The 23,441-nt window shown below is 40.1% G+C and overlaps 1 protein-coding gene across 1 annotated transcript in view; it reads right to left on the bottom strand.

Annotated features, from left to right (window-relative positions):
- LOC126335534 (hepatocyte growth factor-regulated tyrosine kinase substrate) overlaps positions 1-23,441 on the bottom strand; it is a 108,451-nt gene that overhangs the window by 44,165 nt on the left and 40,845 nt on the right. The window contains exons 6-9 of the mRNA XM_049998908.1: positions 17,482-17,606; positions 17,297-17,384; positions 8,698-8,796; positions 4,199-4,279 (exon numbers count right to left, since the gene is read on the bottom strand). Of these exons, the coding sequence (XP_049854865.1) occupies positions 4,199-4,279; positions 8,698-8,796; positions 17,297-17,384; positions 17,482-17,606 (393 nt within the window). The remainder of the gene's footprint in view (positions 1-4,198; positions 4,280-8,697; positions 8,797-17,296; positions 17,385-17,481; positions 17,607-23,441) is intronic.

Genomic DNA, 23,441 nt, shown 5'->3' with positions numbered 1-23,441 from the left:
AGTATTTGTATGGAGTGTAGCCATGTATGGAAGTGAAACATGGACGATAAATAGTTTGGACAAGAAGAGAATAGAAGCTTTTGAAGTGTGGTGCTACAGAAGAATGTTGAAGATCAGTAGGGTAGATCACGTAACTAATGAGGAGGTATTGAATAGGATTGGGGAGAAGAGGAGTTTGTGGCACAACTTGACTAGAAGAAGGTATCGGTTGGTAGTACATGTTCTGAGGCATCAAGGAATCACCAATTCAGTATTGGAGGGCAGCGTGGAGGGTAAAAATCGTAGAGGGAGACCAAGAGATGAATACACTAAGCAGATTCAGAAGGATGTAGGTTGCAGTAGTTACTGGGAGATGATGAAGCTTGCACAGGATAGAGTAGCATGGAGAGCTTCATCAGTCTCAGAACTGAAGACCACAAAAACAACATAATGAAGCACAATTTAAGTTATAGTAGTAAAGATTGTGGCAGTAAACTGTTAAGAGAATAATTCAGTGACTATGCTGTTGATGCAAAAAGGCAGAAACAATACTGAAAAACGTTTTAGCTCCAATAAGTGTTGAATATTGTGTGAACATTCTTAAAGGCCCCAGTAAAATACAAATATTTTCAGTTGCCAACTATGCTTTGAGTTTCAAAAATTGAAAATTGTTCCCCATAATGGTTAGGTACTTTGACTCCCTTGAGTGTATTATAAATAATCTTTTAGACTTTATTGAAGAAGCAAATTAAAGTCAATGTGGGATTTATAGTTTGCTTAAGGGCACAATTAAGAAACAAAGTTTAAAAATGTGTCATCATTTTGCACAGAAAATGCCAATGTAAATTTTGGAAAACATCAAACTGTAATGAAGTTCTTAAATGATGAAAATCATACCATAATTGCTTTAATTGCATTTTAAACAATGCTTGTAAGCACGCTTGCAATTCACTATATTTAGGTGTTGAAGAAATTGTCTTAAAATAATGCAAACCACTTCCCTTCTTCAGTTAAATGAAGAAAAGAATTGCAATAATTCTTATTTTGTGACTTAGAATGATCAGAAATATTGAGGCATGTGCCAACCAGATGCCTCTTGTTCACACCTGTTGTGCACAGGATTGAATGTAATTGGGATGCCATTAAGAGTTATATAAGTGTTGCGAATTGTCCTCGAATTTTACAGAAGCATTATAGTGATCATCACGAATGTGGAAAGGACTTGATCATTCAGGCCCACTTAAGCTTTTTTTTTCTCACATTGGCAATTTTCAGGAGTTGAAAGTACCTAGAAAATGCAAATCTAAGTATTATAGAAACTTACATCCCTGTAAATGAACTTTTTGAGTAAATATACCAAAAAAAGAATGATAACATTTTAGAAAGTGCAACACATCAGTTTTTAATTTGTAAGATACAAATGTTAAAAGTTGACAGGAAACATTTTCAATGGTTTCTATAGCACTTTATATTCATACTTACTCAAGAATTTCAATATTTCACCGAATATGCTGATTAATTATTGTCTTCCTATCTGCCTGACCAAAGAAAATAATTTCAGTGAGCTACCAGATGTTCTGAAATATTTTGAATTTGATGTAAATGAAGACTAACTGTGTGACAAGTTCTGTCATGCCAGGGAAATTTTACACGATAAAGACAATCTTGCTAATAATGCTTGGGAGAAATGGGTATGTATGTTTTGTGATTTTAAATGCAAAGGAATTAGGTACACAATTGGAAAAATTCTGTGTTTTGTTATGATTATCCCAGGATCTAAAGCCCATACACATTGATTATAAATAATAAGTGGACTGATGTGAGAAACAGAAGTTGTGTTGAACTCAATGCTGAACTGCACTTTGCAATGAATTTCAATTTAACCTGTAAAGAACTTTTCAAATGTGTGAAAGATTATGATGTGTTTCTTTCTGAATGAAAATCAAACTGTAAATATTTGTAACCACGTTTGAGCATTCAAGTGCTAAAATGTGTATGAGAATGAAAATTCCATTGGATGCGTCAAAGCTAAAAACTGAAATACTATAGAAAATGTTGATAGTGTAGTGTTAATCCTATGTCGTATAACATGTTAGTAATTTCCTGAATGAGATTTTCACTCTGCAGCGGAGTGTACACTGATATGAAACTTCCTGGCATATTAAAACTGTGTGCGGGACTGAGACTCGATCTCGGGACCTTTGCCTTTCGCGGACAAGTGCTCTACCAACTGAGCTACCCAAGCATGACTCACGCCCTGTCCTCACAGCTGGCGGAAGTAAAGCTGTGATGACAGGGTGTGAGTCGTTCTTGGGTAGCTCAGTTGGTAGAGCACTTGCCCGCGAAAGGCAAAGGTCCTGAGTTCAAGTCTCAGTCCGGCATACAGTTTTAATCTACAAGGAAGTTTCATATTAGCAATTTTCAGCATCTCACTTATTTTCAATTAGAAAACCTAGCAACTCCCGTCACTCAGCATGAGGCAAGAACCAGTGCACTGTCACAGGATGAGGCAGAAATGGACTTCTTCATTTGGGTTTTGAACATTTTCACAAATTGTTCCACCACTGAATTAGAAGCTGGATGAAACAGGGCAGCAGTAGATGCTGGATACCACTGTGAATGCAAAAATCTGCAAACTCCTTCGATATGAATTGCTGATCATTACTTGGGACAAGGATCCTGCAAAAGCCATTGATTGCAAAAATGATTGACAACAGCAAATAGATTCAGTTGATGTTCTGGAGGGCATCTTGGTTACATTCGGCATATCTGACAGTACATCGACCACCAACAACAACATGCTTTCCAAAAAAAGAGCTAATGCGCATCCTATTGCAAGGGTGCTCCAAAAGTGACCAAGGGGAAAACTGTCATGATGGTACAGCCTGGTTGTGTGCACAGGCCATGCAAGCTCACACAATATGTTCAATATCATGATCAATCACTGGCCAGTAGACGTGCTGCCATGTCAAAGCCTTCAGTATGGTACACATCCCAGTGTGGTGCAAACAGCAACTGGAATATATGAAGAAGCAATGCCAGAGGGTTGACCAGTCAATACTTTCGTCCTCCATAACCAGTGTGAAGACCACTGGAAAACACTGAGTCAATCTCAACATACCAAATCTGCACCCAAAGGAACTCCATTTTGCCATCCTGTCTGGATTGGTACACCAACAAATATTTAGTACACTTCATACGACTTCAGAACTATTCATACATAGTAGGCAGAATAATAATTCTCGTTTCTTACCCAATATTTATAGTTTACTGTGTAGTGACAAGGTAGCAGCTATGTTTTAATGAGACTTAGGTCCCTCTAGTATTTAATATGTCCGAGAAGGCTCCTGATAAATAATATTTGATAAAGAAAATGTCTCAGTTTCCCACCTAAATGCTGGTGGATCGCCATTGTTCAGAATCGCTGAATTGCATTCACTCTCTTGGATTACTGATTATTCCTCAGACAACTAATGTGCTACAGTATCATATGGTGCAGCCAGTCTTGCTGCCTGTGTTCAGAATGTGGGAACCACTTCTACTTGTTGCTATGGCATTCTACATTGCTGCTTAAGAAAGCCAGATCTTTCTGTTAACTGTGCATCACAATAAAATGTTAAAATTAGCAAATAAAATACTGTTTAAAATAAGGTGAATGTCACAACTTCCTGCACGAACTTGCATTAATGACCTACCAATGGAGTCTGATAGTTCAATGAAATTGAGATAGTACACACTGGAAACAGATTTTCTTCACACATTTTTATTTTCAAGTGTTCTGCAGCTAATAGTAAATGTTCGCTCTATATTTTCTATTTCCCTACAAGTTATTTAGTCATCATTTCTCACAGGTCAGTGCACATGAGTGATCTTTCTTTGTAACTGCAGATGCCAAATAACTTACATGGTCATCACCTTTCACTGATGTTCTGCCTTGATAGCATTATACTTACTAATCAAAGATTGTTATACAAAAGGCCACAAACCAACAAAAAATTCCTTTCAGTCTTTGAAAGCAATCATGATAGCTTTATCCACACTTAAAATCATTATAAACTGTTGAATGAAAATGCTAATGAGACACCTGCAATGTAAAGCACACAGGACCAAGTTACTAGCACAGATTCCTCAACTGGTGTCATTGCTTTGCATATGTGTTTGTATTTCAGTTTTAATTTTTCTAGCAACTGATATACATGTATAGAAGCATAGCACTCACCATGAGTGGAGGAGGTGAATACTGCTTTGCACGTTGAATGGCCGCTGCATTTGAAATAATGGCTGATGTAGTGCGTTTCTTCTGTAAAAATTAGAAAGTTGTGCAAAATGTATAATGGGTTCAAATAATCATGAAAATTGTTTTGCATTGATTATTCATTAAATAAGAAATGGTACTTTGCAAAATTGTACATGGGAATTACAAAACTATTTCAACATATACATATTACACGACAATGACTTTTAGACTACAAAGATTAGATGGAATTGATTAAAAAATTTCATAGTGTCCTTAAATTACAACAAGTGAAGGCAAGGATGAACCAAGGTCATGACAGACTTTATGAAGGCTTTCAGGTTGGACTGACATGATGTGTGCATACAAAATATTTGTATTTGTTTTGCACACTCCTGGAAATGGAAAAAAGAACACATTGACACCGGTGTGTCAGACCCACCGTACTTGCTCCGGACACTGCGAGAGGGCTGTACAAGCAATGATCACACGCACGGCACAGCGGGCACACGAGGAACCGCGGTGTTGGCCGTCGAATGGCGCTAGCTGCGCAGCATTTGTGCACCGCCGCCGTCAGTGTCAGCCAGTTTGCCGTGGCACACGGAGCTCCATCGCAGTCTTTAACACTCGTAGCATGCCGCGACAGCGTGGACGTGAACCGTATGTGCAGTTGACGGACTTTGAGCGAGGGCGTATAGTGGGCATGCGGGAGGCCGGGTGGACGTGCCACCGAATTGCTCAACACGTGGGGCGTGAGGTCTCCACAGTACATCGATGTTGTCGCCAGTGGTCGGCGGAAGGTGCACGTGCCCGTCGACCTGGGACCGGACCGCAGCGACGCACGCATGCACGCCAAGACCGTAGGATCCTACGCAGTGCCTTAGGGGACCGCATCGCCACTTCCCAGCAAATTAGCGACACTGTTGCTCCTGGGGTATCGGCGAGGACCATTCGCAACCGTCTCCATGAAGCTGGGCTACGGTCCCGCACACCGTTAGGCCGTCTTCCGCTCACGCCCCAACATCGTGCAGCCCGCCTCCAGTGGTGTCGCGACAGGCGTGAATGGAGGGACGAATGGAGACGTGTCGTCTTCAGCGATGAGAGTCGCTTCTGCCTTGGTGCCAATGATGGTCGTATGCGTGTTTGGCGCCGTGCAGGTGAGCGCCACAATCAGGACTGCATACGACCGAGGCACACAGGGCCAACACCCGGCATCATGGTGTGGGGAGCGATCTCCTACACTGGCCGTACGCCTCTGGTGATCGTCGAGGGGACACTGAATAGTGCACGGTACATCCAAACCGTCATCGAACCCATCGTTCTACCATTCCTAGACCGGCTAGGGAACTTGCTGTTCCAACAGGACAATGCACGTCCGCATGTTTCCTGTGCCACCCAACGTGCTCTAGAAGGTGTAAATCAACTACCCTGGCCAGCAAGATCTCCGGATCTGTCCCCCATTGAGCATGTTTGGGACTGGATGAAGCGTCGTCTCACGCGGTCTGCACGTCCAGCACGAACGCTGGTCCAACTGAGGCGCCAGGTGGAAATGGCATGGCAAGCCGTTCCACAGGACTACATCCAGCATCTCTACGATTGTCTCCATGGGAGAATAGCAGCCTGCATTGCTGCGAAAGGTGGATATACACTGTACTAGTGCCGACATTGTGCATGCTCTGTTGCCTGTGTCTATTTGCCTGTGGTTCTGTCAGTGTGATCATGTGATGTATCTGACCCCAGGAATGTGTCAATAAAGTTTCCCCTTCCTGGGACAATGAATTCACGGTGTTCTTATTTCAATTTCCAGGAGTGTATAATGACCAATCTATCAGTTTGCCTGCTATTCTTTCACAGTGCTTGCTGTGAACTGACACCAACAACTGAATACAAATAATCTTGATGTTCAAAAGAGGAAAGTTGGTTGGTTGACTGGGGGTAAGAGGGGAAGGGGGTGAGGGGTGGGGGGGCTGTAAGGGATCAAATAACAAGGCCATCAGTTCTTTGATCAAAGAGTGGTGCGTCTAGATGCAGAGATGTCCACTGAGAATGTTGTCTGAACTAGTCAGTGTAGTCAGGAGATTCATAATAGTAAAAGCACAATGGTGAAAAATGTTAAGGGACAACATTACAGTCAAGAGTGCCCACTATTCATAAAATGCAACACCCAGGACAGAGAACAGAGTGTGGCAGAAAGGAGGCAAACTGAATCCAAATTGATTAAAACAGAGTAAAAGACAGATAGAAAAGTAGCCTGCTTAATGAAGTAGGTTTGGGGGTCCCCCAGACCACGCATACAAGGGGGGGGGGGGGGGGGGGGGGCTATTCCCAGCCATCCTGCCCCTGCTCTGGAGGTAGATTGAAAACTTGTGACTAAGAATAAAAACCATTTTCATGGAGAGAACTGGAACAGGTTCAACCATCCGTGAATTATCCACCCATATTAGAGGCAATCTGTCTGGAAGTCCATACCTGGCATAGAGGACCAAAAGGAGAGAGCATCCAACCAGAATAGGAGTTACTGTCTGTAAGGTTTGAAGACCACAAACTACAATGGGAGGGGGGGGGGGGGGGAGTGGCTTGTTACACAAAAGAAACTATGGGTTAACCTGGGGTGACTGATTTGAAGATGACATAGCACTGTGGATTCCTTCTGGCAGTGGCAGAAGGAAAAGCACCATGCTGCAGTAGTCTCTTACTGATCACCATAGCCACAGAATCTAGGCATTCATATTTCTTCCATTTAGGACAGGCAGTAAATAACTTTTTATTCCTGGATCTGAAGTTCTTTCTTGAAAACTGACAAACTGGAGATGATGTTTTGCACAGCTGACAACAACAGTGGATGTTCACAAGGACTACCTCCATGGAGTGATCATCCACAGTTGCCACATTCTGGGTCTGCCAAACAGCATGATGACATATTCTCAAAGCGTTAACATCTCATGCAGCTCATGGGCGGTGGAACATTTGGTTTCACATCACACCTGCCCACCATGACCTTAACTTTCTCCGGGAAAACATTCCCTTCAAAGGCTAAGATGAAGGCACCTGTGTTCGTATGATTATCCTTGGGCCCTTTTAAACATGTCTGATAAAATATATGCCTCACTGCTGGAGATTAATCCAGTGTTCCTCTTCTGTTTGGAGCATAAGATCTCAGTGGAAGCTCAATCCTTGGACCGTGTTCAAAGTTCTGCATGGGGTAATGGTCACAGGCATGTCACCTTAACAACCACATACCTGAAGAGCTACAGACTGGGCAGCAGAGGAAGTTTTAATAAATAATGAACCATTTCACATTTTCCCAGACTCAACTTCTTAAATTTGACTTCAAACCTTTCAACAAAAAATAATAGTTTTGTCACGGCAAAAGCATCCTCATCATCTCAAGTACATACCATTGGGTGAAGTGTTTCGCTCCTAGACATTTGACTTATTCCTCTTCCCACAGAGCAGCCATGGAAGGATGCCAAGCATCGTATCTCTCTGTATTGTAATAATCTTTCCCTTGTGATTCATGTGCAGCTACGAGTGCTTCCTGTACGAATCTTCCTACAGGGTAGCACCCACTCCGAATGGGGGCTCTCTCTGCAGGTGCCACTCAGTCACAGCAAACCTGGCCAGTAAACCGTTGCCTGCAGTCCTCATGCCCCAGCCATGACAGCAGTAGAATCCTTTGCTTGCGTGGAGAGTTTCCAGCTTAGACATCAACAGCATGATTCGTGCGTGGTCAGGGGGCTACCACCAGCTACCACACTAGATTTAGGGTATAATATCTTTATAAGAAGGGAAGTGTGCAAAAAGAGAGAGAGAGAGAGAGGAACAAAAGATGGAATATACACCACACTGAGCAACCTAATCTGTAGGATTCACACGTCTGTAGAATTTGGAAAAGGAGTAGCAAGTCAAAACTGACAAGGGGACTATATAGTTAAGAATGAAAAGTTATCGAATGCCATAAAGGAAGGAAATGAGTGTCCAAACTCACGTACCAGATCCATGCACAATCAGCCCTTTGGTGGCCCAAGCACAAACTCCTAAGAGGTGTGAGCCCCTGGGGGCATCAAAAGAGGAAATTCCACAACACAATCAGTTAACACTATAGTGCATTTAGTGATCAAGTAACCAGATTTTTCTCAACAAAGGAAAAGCAAGATAATGACAAGATGCAATATTCTTGTTAAAAGGATGTGGCTGCTTTATCAATGAGGCTGTTTCCCTGGATACCATCTGCCCTGCTGTCTATCAGAATAGTGCCACTTACTCAAATATGGAGAAGACAGTCCTAACACAGAGAATTTTATTGTCTGCCTGTAATAGGTTGCAGACCAAATAACTTTAGATATAACTGAAACTTTGTCCTTCAAATATGTGCTAAAGAAAAGATGTAAGAATAGACATAGTAACTCCCCCTATATATCAACTGTAAAATGGTTACATTATACAACACTAACAAAAATGACAATTGGAAAAAGTAATCTCACCTCTTTTTCCTTGTGCTCTGCCTCAGACTTTGACAAAGCAAGAGCAAGCTGCAGTTCCTCCTCTTCCCGCAGCTCCTCCTCTGTTTTACGAGGAGGGCCCTGAAATAAATGTCACCCTTATAATAGATACTATAAATCACATTTCTTTAATGTTAGTTACTGCAGATCTATTGTCAATACCAGGATTATTATGCTGTCAATGTCTTTTGGGTCAAGTCACACGTTTTAAGGAAATAAAAAAGCTTTCGATAATTGCCTTGCTACATTATTAGAAACTACAGGCCCATATTCATTGAACAGGCATACGTTAGAAGTTATGTTTTCCTACAGAGCAGTAGTTTGCATGTAAATGAACTGGATGCTGTAATAAAGGAAATGATGACACTGTGCATAGCCACGAATTTTCCTCTGTTCTCCTCCTTCCTCAGATCCATTGGTTCACAGTGAAAGTCAGTCAGCAAGTATACCAAGTCTCCATCAAAGCTGATGTTACATTTGAATTTCACTGCTTTACTGCACTTATACTTCATACTAATTTCTCTAAGTCAATATTAAGATTAAGTTTCAGTATGACTTTTCAGCACACTTTATTTATTTATTTCTTACACCATGGATCCAACTGTGACAATTTCACATGGATGTAGTGTGTGTCAATTTTTACATTGTCAATGACAAGTACTTGTACACTATGTTTACAGGTAAAGAATATAAAGTTACTTAACCACTACAATGATCCATAACACAATATAATGGAATGAGAATCCTTAGACCTACAGATTACAGGTATAAAACAAAGTAAATTAAACCTGAAAAGGTCATATAACCCAGACTGTTAAATATAAGCAGTTAACACTAAAAGAGTTACATATGTGACAAGAATGTTCAGCTTAATGTTCAATTTATATGATAATACATCTTATTTTAAGGCCGTTTCTCACTGTGTTTCATAAACTCTTCCAAACTGTAAAATGACATGGCTAAAAGAAATTGCCTCAGAAGCTCTTTAAATGTAGATTTTTTGGCAATTTCACATTTGATTTCTGGAGGAAGAGCATTAAATATCTTTATACCAGAGGACTGTACACCCTTCTGCACTATCTTCAAATTTTTACCTTCAGTGTGGAAATCATGTTTCCTCCTTGTGTTATACTGATGGTATTCACTGTTACATTTGTATAAATCAGTGTTTTTACTTATGAAACACATAAGTGAGTATATATATTGAGAAGTAGTTGTAAGAATTCCCAGATTCCGGAATAGGCTTCTGCAGCTGCATCTAGGATCTACACCAGACATCACTCTTACAACACGCTTCTGAGCAATGAATATTTTCTTTGCAAGAGGTTGATTTCCCCAGAAAATAATTCCATATGCCATCAAAGAATGGAAGTAACCATAGTATGCAGCTTTTTTAATGCTTAAGTTTGCACTGTCAGAGATGATTCGCATTGCAAAAACTGAAGAGCTGAGTCTCTTGTAAAGATCTAAAATGTGATGGGACCAGTTTACTCTACAGTTAATCTTCACGCCTAGAAACTTTGTTACTTCCACTCTTTCTATGACCTGTGTGGCATATTTAACAGTCATTTCTTCCTCAGTTTTGGCAGTTGGGGTGAACTGAATATAATTAGTCTTACTGAGGTTAAGTGAAAGACCATTTGCAGTAAACCATTTCATTAAATCTATAAGAATAGTACTAACAGACTCTTGAACATTTTCACATTTAAGACCATTAACCATTATGTTAGTATCATCTGCAAAGATGGTAAAATTGCACTGAATCATTGAAGAATAAGGTAAATCATTTATAAACAACAGGAACAGTAAAGGACCAAGAATAGAGCCCTGTGGAACTCCACAATTTATGTCTCTCCATTCCGATGAAATCATTCCACCACACAAATTGTCTGACTTATCTAAGACTACTTTCTGTTTCCTCTCTGTCAGGTATGACTGAAGCCAGTTATTTGCTACACCACTTATTCCTAGATGGTCTGCCTTCAGTAACAGTATTTGGTGGTTCACAGTGTCAAAGGCTTTACATAAATCACAAAATAACCCTGTTGTCACCATTTTCTCATTTAGAGATTCCAAAACCTTATCTATAAAAGCATATATTGCTTGTTCAGTTGACAGACCTTTCCGGAAACCAAACTGATGTTTGCTGAGAATATTGAATTTATGTAGGTGTTCTAAAATTCTAGAATACATGAGCTTTTCTAGTACCTTTGAAAACACAGTCAGGAGAGAGATTGGTCTGAAATTTTTAACATCAGTTTTCTCCCCTTTCTTAAAGAGAGGCTTCACGATAGCATACTTTAGTCTATCAGGAACAATTCCTTGCTGCAAAGAGGCATTGAAAATATGACACAGTATATTGCTTACAGAAGTACAACACTGCTTTAACAATTTGCTAGAAATATTGTCTACTCCACAGGAGTTCTTGGTTTTCATGGAGGCAATTGTTCTTTCAATTTCTGATACTGTAACAGGTCTAATATGCATTTGGATGATTTTGTTAGGGAAAGCATTTCACAAAAAGGTCAGGGCATCATTCACAGAACCCTTGCAGCCTATTTGCTCAGACACTGACAGGAAGTGTTTATTAAAGATTTCAGCTATGATCTCAGGATTTTGCACAAGATTCCCTTCATGTTTGATTATGAAGTTTTCTACAGCTCTTTTTTTATTGTTCCCTGTCTCCTTGTTAACTATTTGCCAGACAGTCTTCATTTTATTATTGGAGTTATCAATTTCTTTTACATAATACAGTGCTTTTGATGTCTGAATAACTTTCTTTAGGATTTTACAATACATGTTATAATGGCTGATTAATTCTCTGTCCCTTGACCCTCTGGTTGCAACATAAAGTTGTCTCTTATATTTACATGACACTCGAATACCCTTTGTGATCCATGGCTTCTTTAAGGACGAGGAAATATTGTTCCTAACAAACATTTTAGGAAAAGCTTCTTCAAAGTGGGATAGGAATTCATTTATGAATATGTTGAACTTTGTATCAACATCATCTACTCTGCGAACTGAATTCCAATCTTCATGCTGCAGCTTATGGTTAAAAAATTCCAGGGTCTCTTTGTTCATAAGTCTGATTGCCTTCCAGGATGGGACTGCTTTCTTGACAGGTCTGTAGTCATGTAGAGTGAGGAGCTGTCCATCATGGTCTGATATGCCATTTACTATTGCAGTGACAGTGAAGTTCTGGTATAAATTTACATCTAAAAATATATTGTCTATCAGAGATTGACAGTCAGGTGTGATCCTAGTAGGAAAGTCAACCACCGATGTAAGATTGTAGGAACTCAGCAAATTCTGGAGCTCTACTTTGTTGTTGCATTCCATTGCGAAGTTGACATTAAAGTCCCCAAGTAAGATAATGTCATTATTTTTAGAAAATAAGGTTGATAGTAACAATTCTAACTGAACCATAAAGACTGTGAAATTGGTTCCTGGTGCCCTGTACACTAACTACTATTAATTTGGAACTGTTTAATGTCACTTCTATTGCACACACTTCAAACTGTTGGTCACTGCAATATTTCCTTACATCTACAGATCTAAAAGTTAAATTATTCTTAATGAAAATTACTACTCCACCTTTTCTCATGCTATCTCTACAGTAGTAGGTGGCAAGGCTATAACTGTCTATATGTAACATTTCAATTCCTTCTGTAATATGGTGTTCTGAGAAACATAAGATCTGAGCATTGTTCATAAAGTTTTTGTTATTTATGTTAACTTCTAATTGATCTAGTTTGCTTCTTATTCCCCTTATGTTTTGATGCAAAATGGAGAAGTTGTTTGGATTATTACCTATTTTGGTGGTTTCTTCTTTCTCGTGCCTGTGGTTAAAAAATCCTTCAGATGAGGAGGACACACAACTTTACGTTTACCTCCTGTTCTCTGTGATGATGTCGATTTTTCTTCAGTAGATGCTTCCTTCTTTACTGAAGGTGATGAAACTGTTGACTTGCTTGTTGATTTAGCTTGATCTGATGCTGTCAATTCCCTTGAAGATGATGAAGCTATTGACTTGCTTGCAGGTGGGGATAAGATTGCTGTTGCTGTAGGCTCCAGGGGTTGTACTGCTGTTGCAGCTGGTGTTTCTGCTGGCAGTGATATTTTTGACGAACTGCATGTAGGCAGGTGCACAAGTGGTGTTGCTGTAGGTTCACAGAGTGGAAATGCTGCCTTCTCTTCTTCTGCAGTACATGTAACCATTGAGTTATCTCTGTTTGGTGAAGAAACAGAATCATCTGAGCATCTAGGTACTGAAACTTCTGATCCATTCATTTTCTTCGTTTTTGTTATTAAGCATACTGGCAGAGGGATTACAGCACGACCTTCCACTGTGTTGCAGTTAATAGTATTTAACAATTGTTTGCACATAGCTTCCTTTCCCTGTGTGTTCCTGAGAATACCATGCTTTGTAAAGTGAGCTCTCTCCATGCTGTTTGCGTCAATAAAGGTAGCCTGTGGGAAACTGCAGCAGACTTTTCTTATTTTCCTGTTGACTTTGTTAATTTCTAGGTTAAAAGACGAGCTACTTATTAAGTCATGCCTATGTGGAACACTAAGCACGAAAACTTTTATATGTGAGAGTTTTTCCAAAGTTTCTTTGAGTGCTCTTGTTGCATGATGGCTTTCATTACGATAAACATCGTTTGCACCACCTATTATGACACAGACAGAGGAATTTTTTGTTAGCTTTTCACAGTTTTTCACAATCTCGCCAAGAGGTGCACCTGATTTCACAACACTAGTAATTTTGTAGCGAGATTGCATAGCTATCATTATACTGGCTACTCCTTTGGCATGGCTATCTCCTAATATACATATTTCACTTTTATTTGGCACTGGATTGACATTAAGTTTCTTCCCTGTAGATTTACAAGTTAAACTCACTTTTTTGAGGTTGCTGTTTTCATCATTGGCAGACTTAAACATCACACTCGCTGTTTTGAATGGATCGTTTCTATAGGATTAGGGAAACGATTACAAATAACACTTTCTTCCGAGTTTCTTCTTTTTTCAAAAGAACTTACCACTTTTTCAATGTCGAGGACATATTTTCTTGCATTCTGTAAATCCTGTTTCAAAAAATCTTCAACGGATTCATTGTGACCATACACCACTATAAGTTTAAACTCTAAATTTTGTGAAAAATGCAGAAACAGCAACACACATTTATGAAGTTTCTTTTGTTTTTATTGCTGTTGTTCTTATCTACACCAAGATCAAGGATTAAACTATCTCTGGTTTGTTTGTCCTGAGGTACTCTGCTCTATCTCCTCTTTGACCAATAACTTCCATCTTCCTTGTTTCTGCATATAATTCAGCACTAGTTTTGGTGTTCTGCTTTCTTGCAGTCTTGTTACATGCTCTTTCTATTTATTCCCCCACTTCACTATCTCTTCGTTCACAGACATTGTGTAAAAAGCTATTACTCTCAGAAATCTTAGATCTGCACTATCTGTTCTTCTGATATATTGTTTTGGAAGGGTCCAACATGCACACCATCACAACAATGTTGGCACTGTCAATTACTGTACAATTTAAGCAAGGTATCTATTTTGCTAAAATATCAATTGACAGATAGGAGGACAAGAATTCCACTGACAAACTTTTGCAGTTTGTTCAGGCTTATTTTCTGTGTATTTTGTTATCAGAGAACCATGGTATCTGGTTGCTTGTTACAGAACAATTCCATTTCTTTTGCTTTCTCATCCTCATTTATATTTGTATCTGTATTGCACTGAAAATACCAGCACAAATCTGCAAATGTTGCCAGTGTGTACTGTGCATCTTGCTTAGAAACACTTGTTCCATTCACTCATGGTAACTCTTGTTGAAAACAGCAGAGACAGTTTTACTCTGACTTCAAGACTGCATTTAGTATGGCTTGTTTCTGTTTATTCCCCCCCCCCCCCCCCCCCCCAGCTTAGTTGTTTGTTAACCATGATGCACAGTAATATGGATAAGTTTACTGATTGAGTATTTGCCAAAATGTACCTCACATATGGGTTCACTGAATGCAGCAGAAGAGCAACAACAAAATTGTGTCAAGATGTTCTCCCATTGATGACTACCCCATTATGCTACATCTGCATCAGTCTGAAGATTGTTGCATTAATCTGTTTTGTGTTGTCTTATTACAGCCTTTTTCACTGTTGTGAAGGTACCTTCCCAATAAATAAATGTAACTGGGGCAACCAATTGAATACATCATCATTACAAAACTCTGTATCGAGCCATCAGAAACCACAGGTCCCTAATACGAACTACTCAGAAAATATCCTTGAACAACTTTTGAAATTTTGTTGATAGAGTTCTGGTTCAACCAATATACTGGTATTTCTGTAGCTTTCTACTCATACCATCATTTGATATGCAAGTAATCTCACCTCCAATAAAGAATTTTGCTAACTTGCCCAACTGTTATAAATGACTATTTTAACCCCAACTGCTTCACATCCTCTACAAGACTTCACTTTTGGTTCTGTTGTGAGCATATTTAAATTATATTCAACTGTTACTTTCATAAGCAGGAACAGTCCACATTATAGATCTTCACCTGCTCTAGCTAAAATCACTTGGTTCTATGCAAAGAGCAGTACATCTAGAGTGGTGGTGTTTATTTTAAAGCTTTTTGGACACCATTTTTGCCAACTATTTATGACACAACCCCCTTGTCTAAGTTAATAAATCACACATTATAAACTGAAAAACTTAACTCTTTCTTAAACATATTTCTAAAGCACTTTTAATTCTAAAAAAAAAACGGGGCAAAGTCTAACAGAAGCAGAGGTAGGGAGTGGAGAACTCCTGCGATTAAAGTATCTTGAATGAGAGCACTACCTATTTCAGAAGGCAAGATGAAGTTAAAAGTTAAAACTCCATTATCACTAGTATTTCGAATCACCTGTCTGTTTTAAGAAAGTGAAACTCACGCATTATGCTCAAAAAATAAAATACTCTTAGAACAAGGTAAAACTATTGGAAACATTATGGAACAACAAACAAAAATAGAGACCCAAATGAAATTTTGAACATAAGCAAAAAATACCATTAAGCAGTATAGTGATCATTCATAATTAAAACCTAAACAGATGATGGCTTCACAATCATTGTCTTTTTTAATGTATACCTTAACTTATTCCACATCCCTGAAATCCACCCTTCTTGATGGAATGCAATGAATGAATGAAAATTAATCGATCGGATTACCTCAATGGCTTCTCAAAAAAAATACAGTGATTCTTTCTCATACCCTCAAATTGCCCATGTCAAACTCTGTACGCATGATTACTCTAATTTAGCTACTGTCATTTGAACTAAGATGTAAGTATGTGCATAACAGATGGATTCCAAACCATGACTACTGAAGCAACACAACAAACTTAATATAAACTGTTAATTACTGTTCTCCATCCCATCTCTTCTTCCCTCCTCCCATCCACTCCTACTGATGGTACAATTTGTTTAGAGCATTTTAAATTCACTTGTTAACTGTTTCTGACTAGTAAACTCTTACAAATCCTAAGTGCAGCCTAGAAGATAATTAATATTTTGGAATAACTAAGCAAACTAAGAACTAAATTCAAGAACAAAAGTGACATGAAGAAATTATTTCAATATGACTTTCAGCACACTTTAAAATACCAGACAAGCAAAAGTGCATTTTGTGAAAAAATGCACACTCTCCACAAACAACAAAACTTGTTTCCCCATTTCTGTTTCAGTGAATATGTCACTTTGACTTTATCAATGTTCATGGATTAAAGTATATATGAGTACATACAAATGGTCTCTCAGCTATTTTCAGAACCAATTAAAATACCTGTATGTCTTGAGAAATTGGATCATCATTCTGAAATTTTGCTGACTTCTTCATAGAACTGAGCAAGAGAAAAGATATGTTTATTTACTCTTCCAAAACAAAAGATGACAGCTCAGTCACTTGTTTCAGTGACATTTCATCCAAAAGCTGTTTATAGTAAAGACTGTGCAAGTGAATATTTCTTTTATAAACATGTTATCTCTAGTAAGAAATGTATCAAATATATCAGTACTTATGTCACAGTATTAATTTTTTTTAACAATATCAATAACAGATAGCTTTATTAACTACATATATTCTTTCTCTTTTCCATTAGACTATGTTAACTTAATTGAAACAATCAGCATTTCAGTATAGACACATTTTTATAATTTGTAACAAACATTTTTAATAACATCAAGCAAATATATTTGGTTGAGAAGCATGCAGAAAAGTATCAAAGCACAGGACATGACTCTGCTAAAGACTGAAAGAGGCTCAAAATTGAAATATGATCATTTGACACATTTTAGACATACTAGATCAGACATATGACTCCATATCAGGAATATGTATATAAGCAAGGGACACAGATGAAAAGCCTTACTTTTTCTATAACATGAAAAAAAAGTCACGTGATTTTGTGAGGAAACAATTATGTGTAAACTTTCATTACCTAAAGCTATTACATCATTATTTGTATGGGTTGTCATAAATTGCAAATTATTTTGTTTTTAACAGAAGAAATAGAAAATTAAATACCTGACTTTGCTGTGCTAATGAACTGCTGAGATACTCTGGTGGCAACTCCCCCTCAGACTTCTGTGTAGGTGGTGGGGTTGAGGTAGACCTAAATTTTCAGTGAACATTTAGTTCAATTTTAGTAAAAGTAAATCTTAGCTTCTTGGAAGCATATGTATTATGCTGATAAATATTTATGTACTTACTTATTGAGCGATTCATAGCATGCCTCACATACACGAACTTCTTTTTCTATTCCAAACTTTGGCAGTGTTGAGGTTTTTGACGAGCACTGACTGCAGAATACCTGTCCACAGGCTCTGCAGTGATGCTGGAAAAATGGAACTAGTGCTAATCATGAATTCATAATCAGGCAAAATAAATACTGGCTCATTCTATTTACAATGAGGTGGTTATGCACTATTAATGATTTTGTCAAGTCTCTAAAATATGCCATGATGTACTACAAATGAGGAAACATGATGTTAAATTTCCAAAGTACCATGTTCTAATACTGAAAATCTATTACCTAAACAAGAGAAAGTTGTGCTAGATAACAAGGTTGGTGCTATGTTGCACTGCATTTAAGACAAAAGAGATACAGCTCTAAAAGTTCTTACAGGAAATACAAAATGGCACACTTGTCAAATATGTTGACACTGAAAACCATCTGCCAGAATTCACATGAACCTCAGAAAGACATTTAAGTATATTCAGTGCAATGTCTGTACTGTTATCTGTCCCAGAAAAGTTTGACATCTGCCACCATAACTCCTGACACATTTTTCATTTGCTCAGTATGTTACTAAATGGATAAAGGCCACAATTTAGTAAGAAATATGAAGAATACTGCTTATTGGGCATCAACGTCTGAGCCAAACAAATATTTTTAATCTATTACGGTAATCTTTGTTTACGGTTTTAAGTTGTTTCGAGTTATTATTATTAGCTAGTGTTCTGACACTCACAAGATCATATAGAAGTAGTAGCACTGTGACTCCAGCCTCTGGAGTTGTTAACAATCTTATGGCATTATGGCAGGATATCTACTGTCTTCCAACAGGGAGGATACACATATTCTTGCACACCAGATTTAACTCCGCCATAATTTAAGTAACAATCAGCTTCATTTGTATTTTACACTTTGTCATTGAGGTATTCACAGTATCCTGTTCTCTGAGTACAACTGCTTTGTGAAGTCTTCATGTGTCTCAGCAATACTACTAAAACTCATTCTTCAAACTTGACCACATTAATAAATTTAAAAAAAAATAACTGAAAAGTTTTAAAATTGTTGACAATGGATGCAATGCAAAATGTCTTAGTCAATGATAAATTTAACAGCCAGTCCTCCACTCTTGTAAAGTATCAATTACAATTTCATTCTTGTAGTTGTAAGGCAGGATGATAGGTGGAAAACTGAGGGGAAAAAAATCATATCGCTCAATGGACTACATGCTAATTTTAGATTATATCTACAGCAAAAGCAAAGAGATGTGATTTAAAATACTGGCCACAAATGTCAATTCTTATGAAGAAATGTCAGGAGATACTCCTCTGAACTTCTGCTCACCAAACATTCACCTATAATACTAGTCTTACACTGTTATACCTTCTAGTTGTATCATAACTAATTTTAATGTTAAAAACTCATGAAGGAAATATTATTGTTTACTAATAGGGTCAACATGTTTCACTGAAACAATGATATACATTCTTGAGTTTATTATTTCTATTTACCATGACAACATATCAACAGCCAAATTAATACAGCTAATAAATATAGTGGCTTCAATTTGCTGCATCATGTTTGGAAACTGCCAACAGAATATGTAGATGCTTTGGCAGTCGTGCGGATTTACTGTTTATACACACCACTGTGACTGTGCAAGGGAACATTGGAAAATCTTCCATATTGCTCAAGAGTTCGAAAAAGGAGCCTGTCAATGTGATATGATGGATCTGCTTGAATTAACCCCATCTGCGATAGAGAGTTCCAAACAGCACAATCCATAGCCCTCACCCGCCTAATCCTTCACCTATACATCGACTCGACCAATGAACACACCCGTCAACTCCTATCCCAAATCACCCGTCAACTCCTATCCCAAATCAAAGTAGTCAATCTTTCCTCTCCCACATCCACACCGGCTGTTCATAGCATCCTCCTACAGGCCAACCGCAAATTAGAACAACATGCCACCCTCCACCTCAAAAAACTATCCAATCTCCTGGTTTCCCACCTCCGGAAAGGCAACTCACTCACCCTCCACAACCTTTCCAACAAACATCAACCTCCTCTCATTGCACACAGACCCAGTCTCTCCCATCTACTCAATCTCCCACTTCCAGCTCCACTCCCCCCAACACCTCAAAATTCTAGTCAACACAATCTGGAACCACAAAACCCCAATTCAGTAGTTAACCTTTCCTCCAAACCCCTCTCACAATCCGAAACCTCTGTCCTATCCAAAGGCCACACCTTCAGCCCCACTCCCAGGTTCAACCAAACTGCCCTTGTCAAAGATTTACTGTCCTACATTTGTAGTCTCTGCTGGAAATATCACTTTGCCACGAAGAAAAATAATCCTGATCCCACTCCTAATGATCCAACTCCCCAAGACACTATCCAAATTGAACCCTGCCTGGAACAGTTCCGTCCTCCATCACAGCGGGACCCACCTCCTCTTCCTCAAAATCACCCTCTCCATACCTTCCAGGAATTTCTCACTTCCAACCTTGCCTCTCAATCTTTCTTGAAAAACCTTAATCCTACTGCCAACATCACCACAGCCGAAGCCCAGGCTATCCGTGATCTGAAAGCTGACCGATCCATCATCATTCTTCCGGCTGACAAGGGTTCCATGACCGTGGTACTTGATCGTCGGGAGTATGTGGCTGAGGGACTGCATCAGCTTTCAGACAACTCTACATACAAAGTTTGCGAAGGTAATCCCATTCCTGATGTCCAGGCGGAGCTTCAAGGAATCCTCAGAACCTTAGGCCCCCTACAAAACCTTTCACCTGACTCCATAAAACCCCTGACCCCACCAACACCTCGCACTCCTACCTTCTACCTACTTCCTAAAATTCACAAACCCAAACATCCTGGCCGCCCCATTGTAGCTGGTTACCAAGCCCCCACAGAACGTATCTCTGCCTACGTAGATCAACACCTTCAAACCATTACATGCAGTCTCCCATCCTTCATCAAAGACACCAACCACTTTCTCGAACGCCTGGAATCCGTACCCAGTCTGTTACCCCTGGAAACCATCCTTGTAAACATTGATGCCACTTCCCTATACACAAATATCCCGCACGTCCAGGGCCTCGCTGCACTGGAGCATTTCCTTTCACGCCGATCACCTGCCACCCTACCCAAAATCTCTTTCCTCGTCACCTTAGCCAGCTTCATCCTGACCCACAATTTTTTCACTTTTGAAAGCCAGACATACCAACAATTAAAGGGAACTGCCATGGGTACCAGGATGGACCCCTCGTATGCCAACCTATTTATGGGTCGCTTAGAGGAAGCCTTCTTGGTTACCCAAGCCTGCCAACCCACAGTTTGGTACAGATTTATTGACGACATCTTCATGATCTAGACTCTCAGTGAAGAACAACTCAAGAATTTCCTCTCCAACCTCAACTCCTTTGGTTCCATCAGATTCACCTGGTCCTACTCCAAATCCCATGCCACTTTCCTTGACGTTGACCTCCATCTGTCCAATGGCCAGCTTCACACATCCGTCCACATCAAACCCACCAACAAGCAACACTACCTCCATTATGACAGCTGCCACCCATTCCATATCAAACGGTCCCTTCCCTACAGCCTAGGCCTTCGTGGCAAACGAATCTGCTCCAGTCCTGAATCCCTGGACCATTACACCAACAACCTGAAAACAGCTTTCGCATCCCGCAACTACCCTCCCGACCTGGTACAGAAGCAGATAACCAGAGCCACTTCCTCATCCCCTCAAACCCAGAACCTCTCACAGAAGAACCCCAAAAGTGCCCCACTTGTGACAGGATACTTCCCGCGACTGGATCAGACTCTGAATGTGGAACTCCAGTAGGGATACGACTTCCTAAAATCCTGCCCCGAAATGAGATCCATCCTTCATGAAATCCTCCCCAATCCACCAAGAGTGTCTTTCCGCCATCCACCTAACCTTCGTAACCTCTTGGTTCATCCCTATGAAATCCCCAAAGCACCTTCCCTACCCTCTGGCTCCTACCCTTGCAACCACCCCCAGTGTAAAACCTGTCCTATGCACCCTCCCACCACCACCTACTCCAGTCCCGTAACCCGGAAGGTGTACACGATCAAAGGCAGAGCCACGTGTGAAAGCACCCACGTGATTTACCAAATGACCAGCAACAAACTGTCCATTCGCATGAATGGACACAGCCAGACAGTGTTTGTTGGTAATGAGGATCACCCTGTGGCTAAACATGCCTTGGTGCACAGCCAGCACATCTTGGCACAGTGTTACACCGTCCAAGTTATCTGGATACTTCCCACCAACACCAACCTATCCGAACTCCGGAGATGGGAACTTGCCCTTCAATATATCCTCTCTTCTCGTTATCCACCAGGCCTCAATCTCCGCTAATTTCAAGTTGCCGCCACACATACCTCACCTGTCATTCAACATCATCTTTGCCTCCGCACTTCCACCTTGACTTACATCTCTGCCCATACTCTTTGCCTTTAAATATGTCTGCTTGTGTCTGTGTATGTATGGATAGATGTGTGTGTGTGTGTGTGTGTGTGTGTGTGTGTGTGTGTGTGTGTGTGTGTGGGTGCGCGCGTGCGCGCGCGCGAGCAAATACCTATCCTTTTTCCCCCTAAGGTAAGTCTTTCCGTTACCGGGATTGGAATGACTCCTTACCCTCTCCCTTAAAACCCACATCCTTTCATCTTTCCTTTTCCTTCCCTCTTTCCTGACGAAGCAGCCGCCGGTTGCGAAAGCTCAAATTCTGTGTGTGTGTGTGTGTGTGTGTGTGTGTGTGTGTGTGTGTTTTATTCATTGTGCCTATCTACCGGCGCTTTCCCGCTTGGTAAGTCTTGGAATCTTTGTTTTTAATAAATTTTTCCCATGTGGAAGTTTCTTTCTATTATATATATATAGGGTGTTAATACACCGTTTGTTGCAATATGCTTGTGACAACAGTACATTTTCAGGCGGACAAACTTTCGAAGTTACAGTAGTTACAATTTTCAACAAGAGATGGCGCTGCAAGTGATGTGAAAGATATAGAAGACAACGCAGTCTGTGGGTGCGCCATTCTGTACATTGTCTTTCTGCTGTAAGCGTGTGCTGTTCACAACGTGCAAGTGTGCTGTGGACAACATGGTTTATTCCTTAGAACAGAGGATTTTTCTGGTGTTGGAATTCCACCGCCTAGAACACAGTGTTGTTGCAACAAGACGAAGTTTTCAATGGAGCTTTAATGTAACCAAAGGACCAAAAAGCGATACAATAAAGGATATGTTTGAAAAATTTCAACGGACTGGGAACGTGACGGATGAACATGCTGGAAAGGTAGGGCGACCGCGTACGGCAACCACAGAGAGCAACGCGCAGCTAGGGCTGCAGGTGATCCAACAGCGGCCTCGGGTTTCCGTTCGCCGTGTTGCAGCTGCGGTCCAAATGACGCCAACGTCCATGTATCGTATCATGCGCCAGAGTTTACACCTCTATCCATACCAAATTCAAACGCAGCAACCCCTCAGCGCCACTACCATTGCTGCACGACAGACATTCGCTAACGATATAGTGCACAGTATTGATGACGGCGATATGCATGTGGGCAGCATTTGGTTTACTGACGAAGCTTATTTTTACCTGGACGGCTTCGTCAATAAACAGAACTGGTGCATATGGGGAACCGAAAAGCCCCATGTTGCAGTCCCATCGTCCCTGCATGCTCAAAAAGTACTGGTCTGGGCCGCCATTTCTTCCAAAGTAATCATTGGCCCATTTTTCAGATCTGAAATGATTACTGCATCACGCTATCTGGACATTCTTCGTGAATTTGTGGCGGTACGAACTGCCTTAGACGACACTGCGAACACCTCGTGGTTTATGCAAGATGGTGCCCGGCCACATCGCACGGCCGACGTCTTTAATTTCCTGAATGAATATTTCAATGA

This window comes from Schistocerca gregaria, chromosome 2 (assembly GCF_023897955.1).
Source record: "Schistocerca gregaria isolate iqSchGreg1 chromosome 2, iqSchGreg1.2, whole genome shotgun sequence".
Taxonomy (NCBI): Eukaryota; Metazoa; Arthropoda; class Insecta; order Orthoptera; family Acrididae; genus Schistocerca; species Schistocerca gregaria.
Note: the sequence above shows the minus strand (reverse complement) of the source record. Positions and strands in the feature narration are given on the sequence as shown.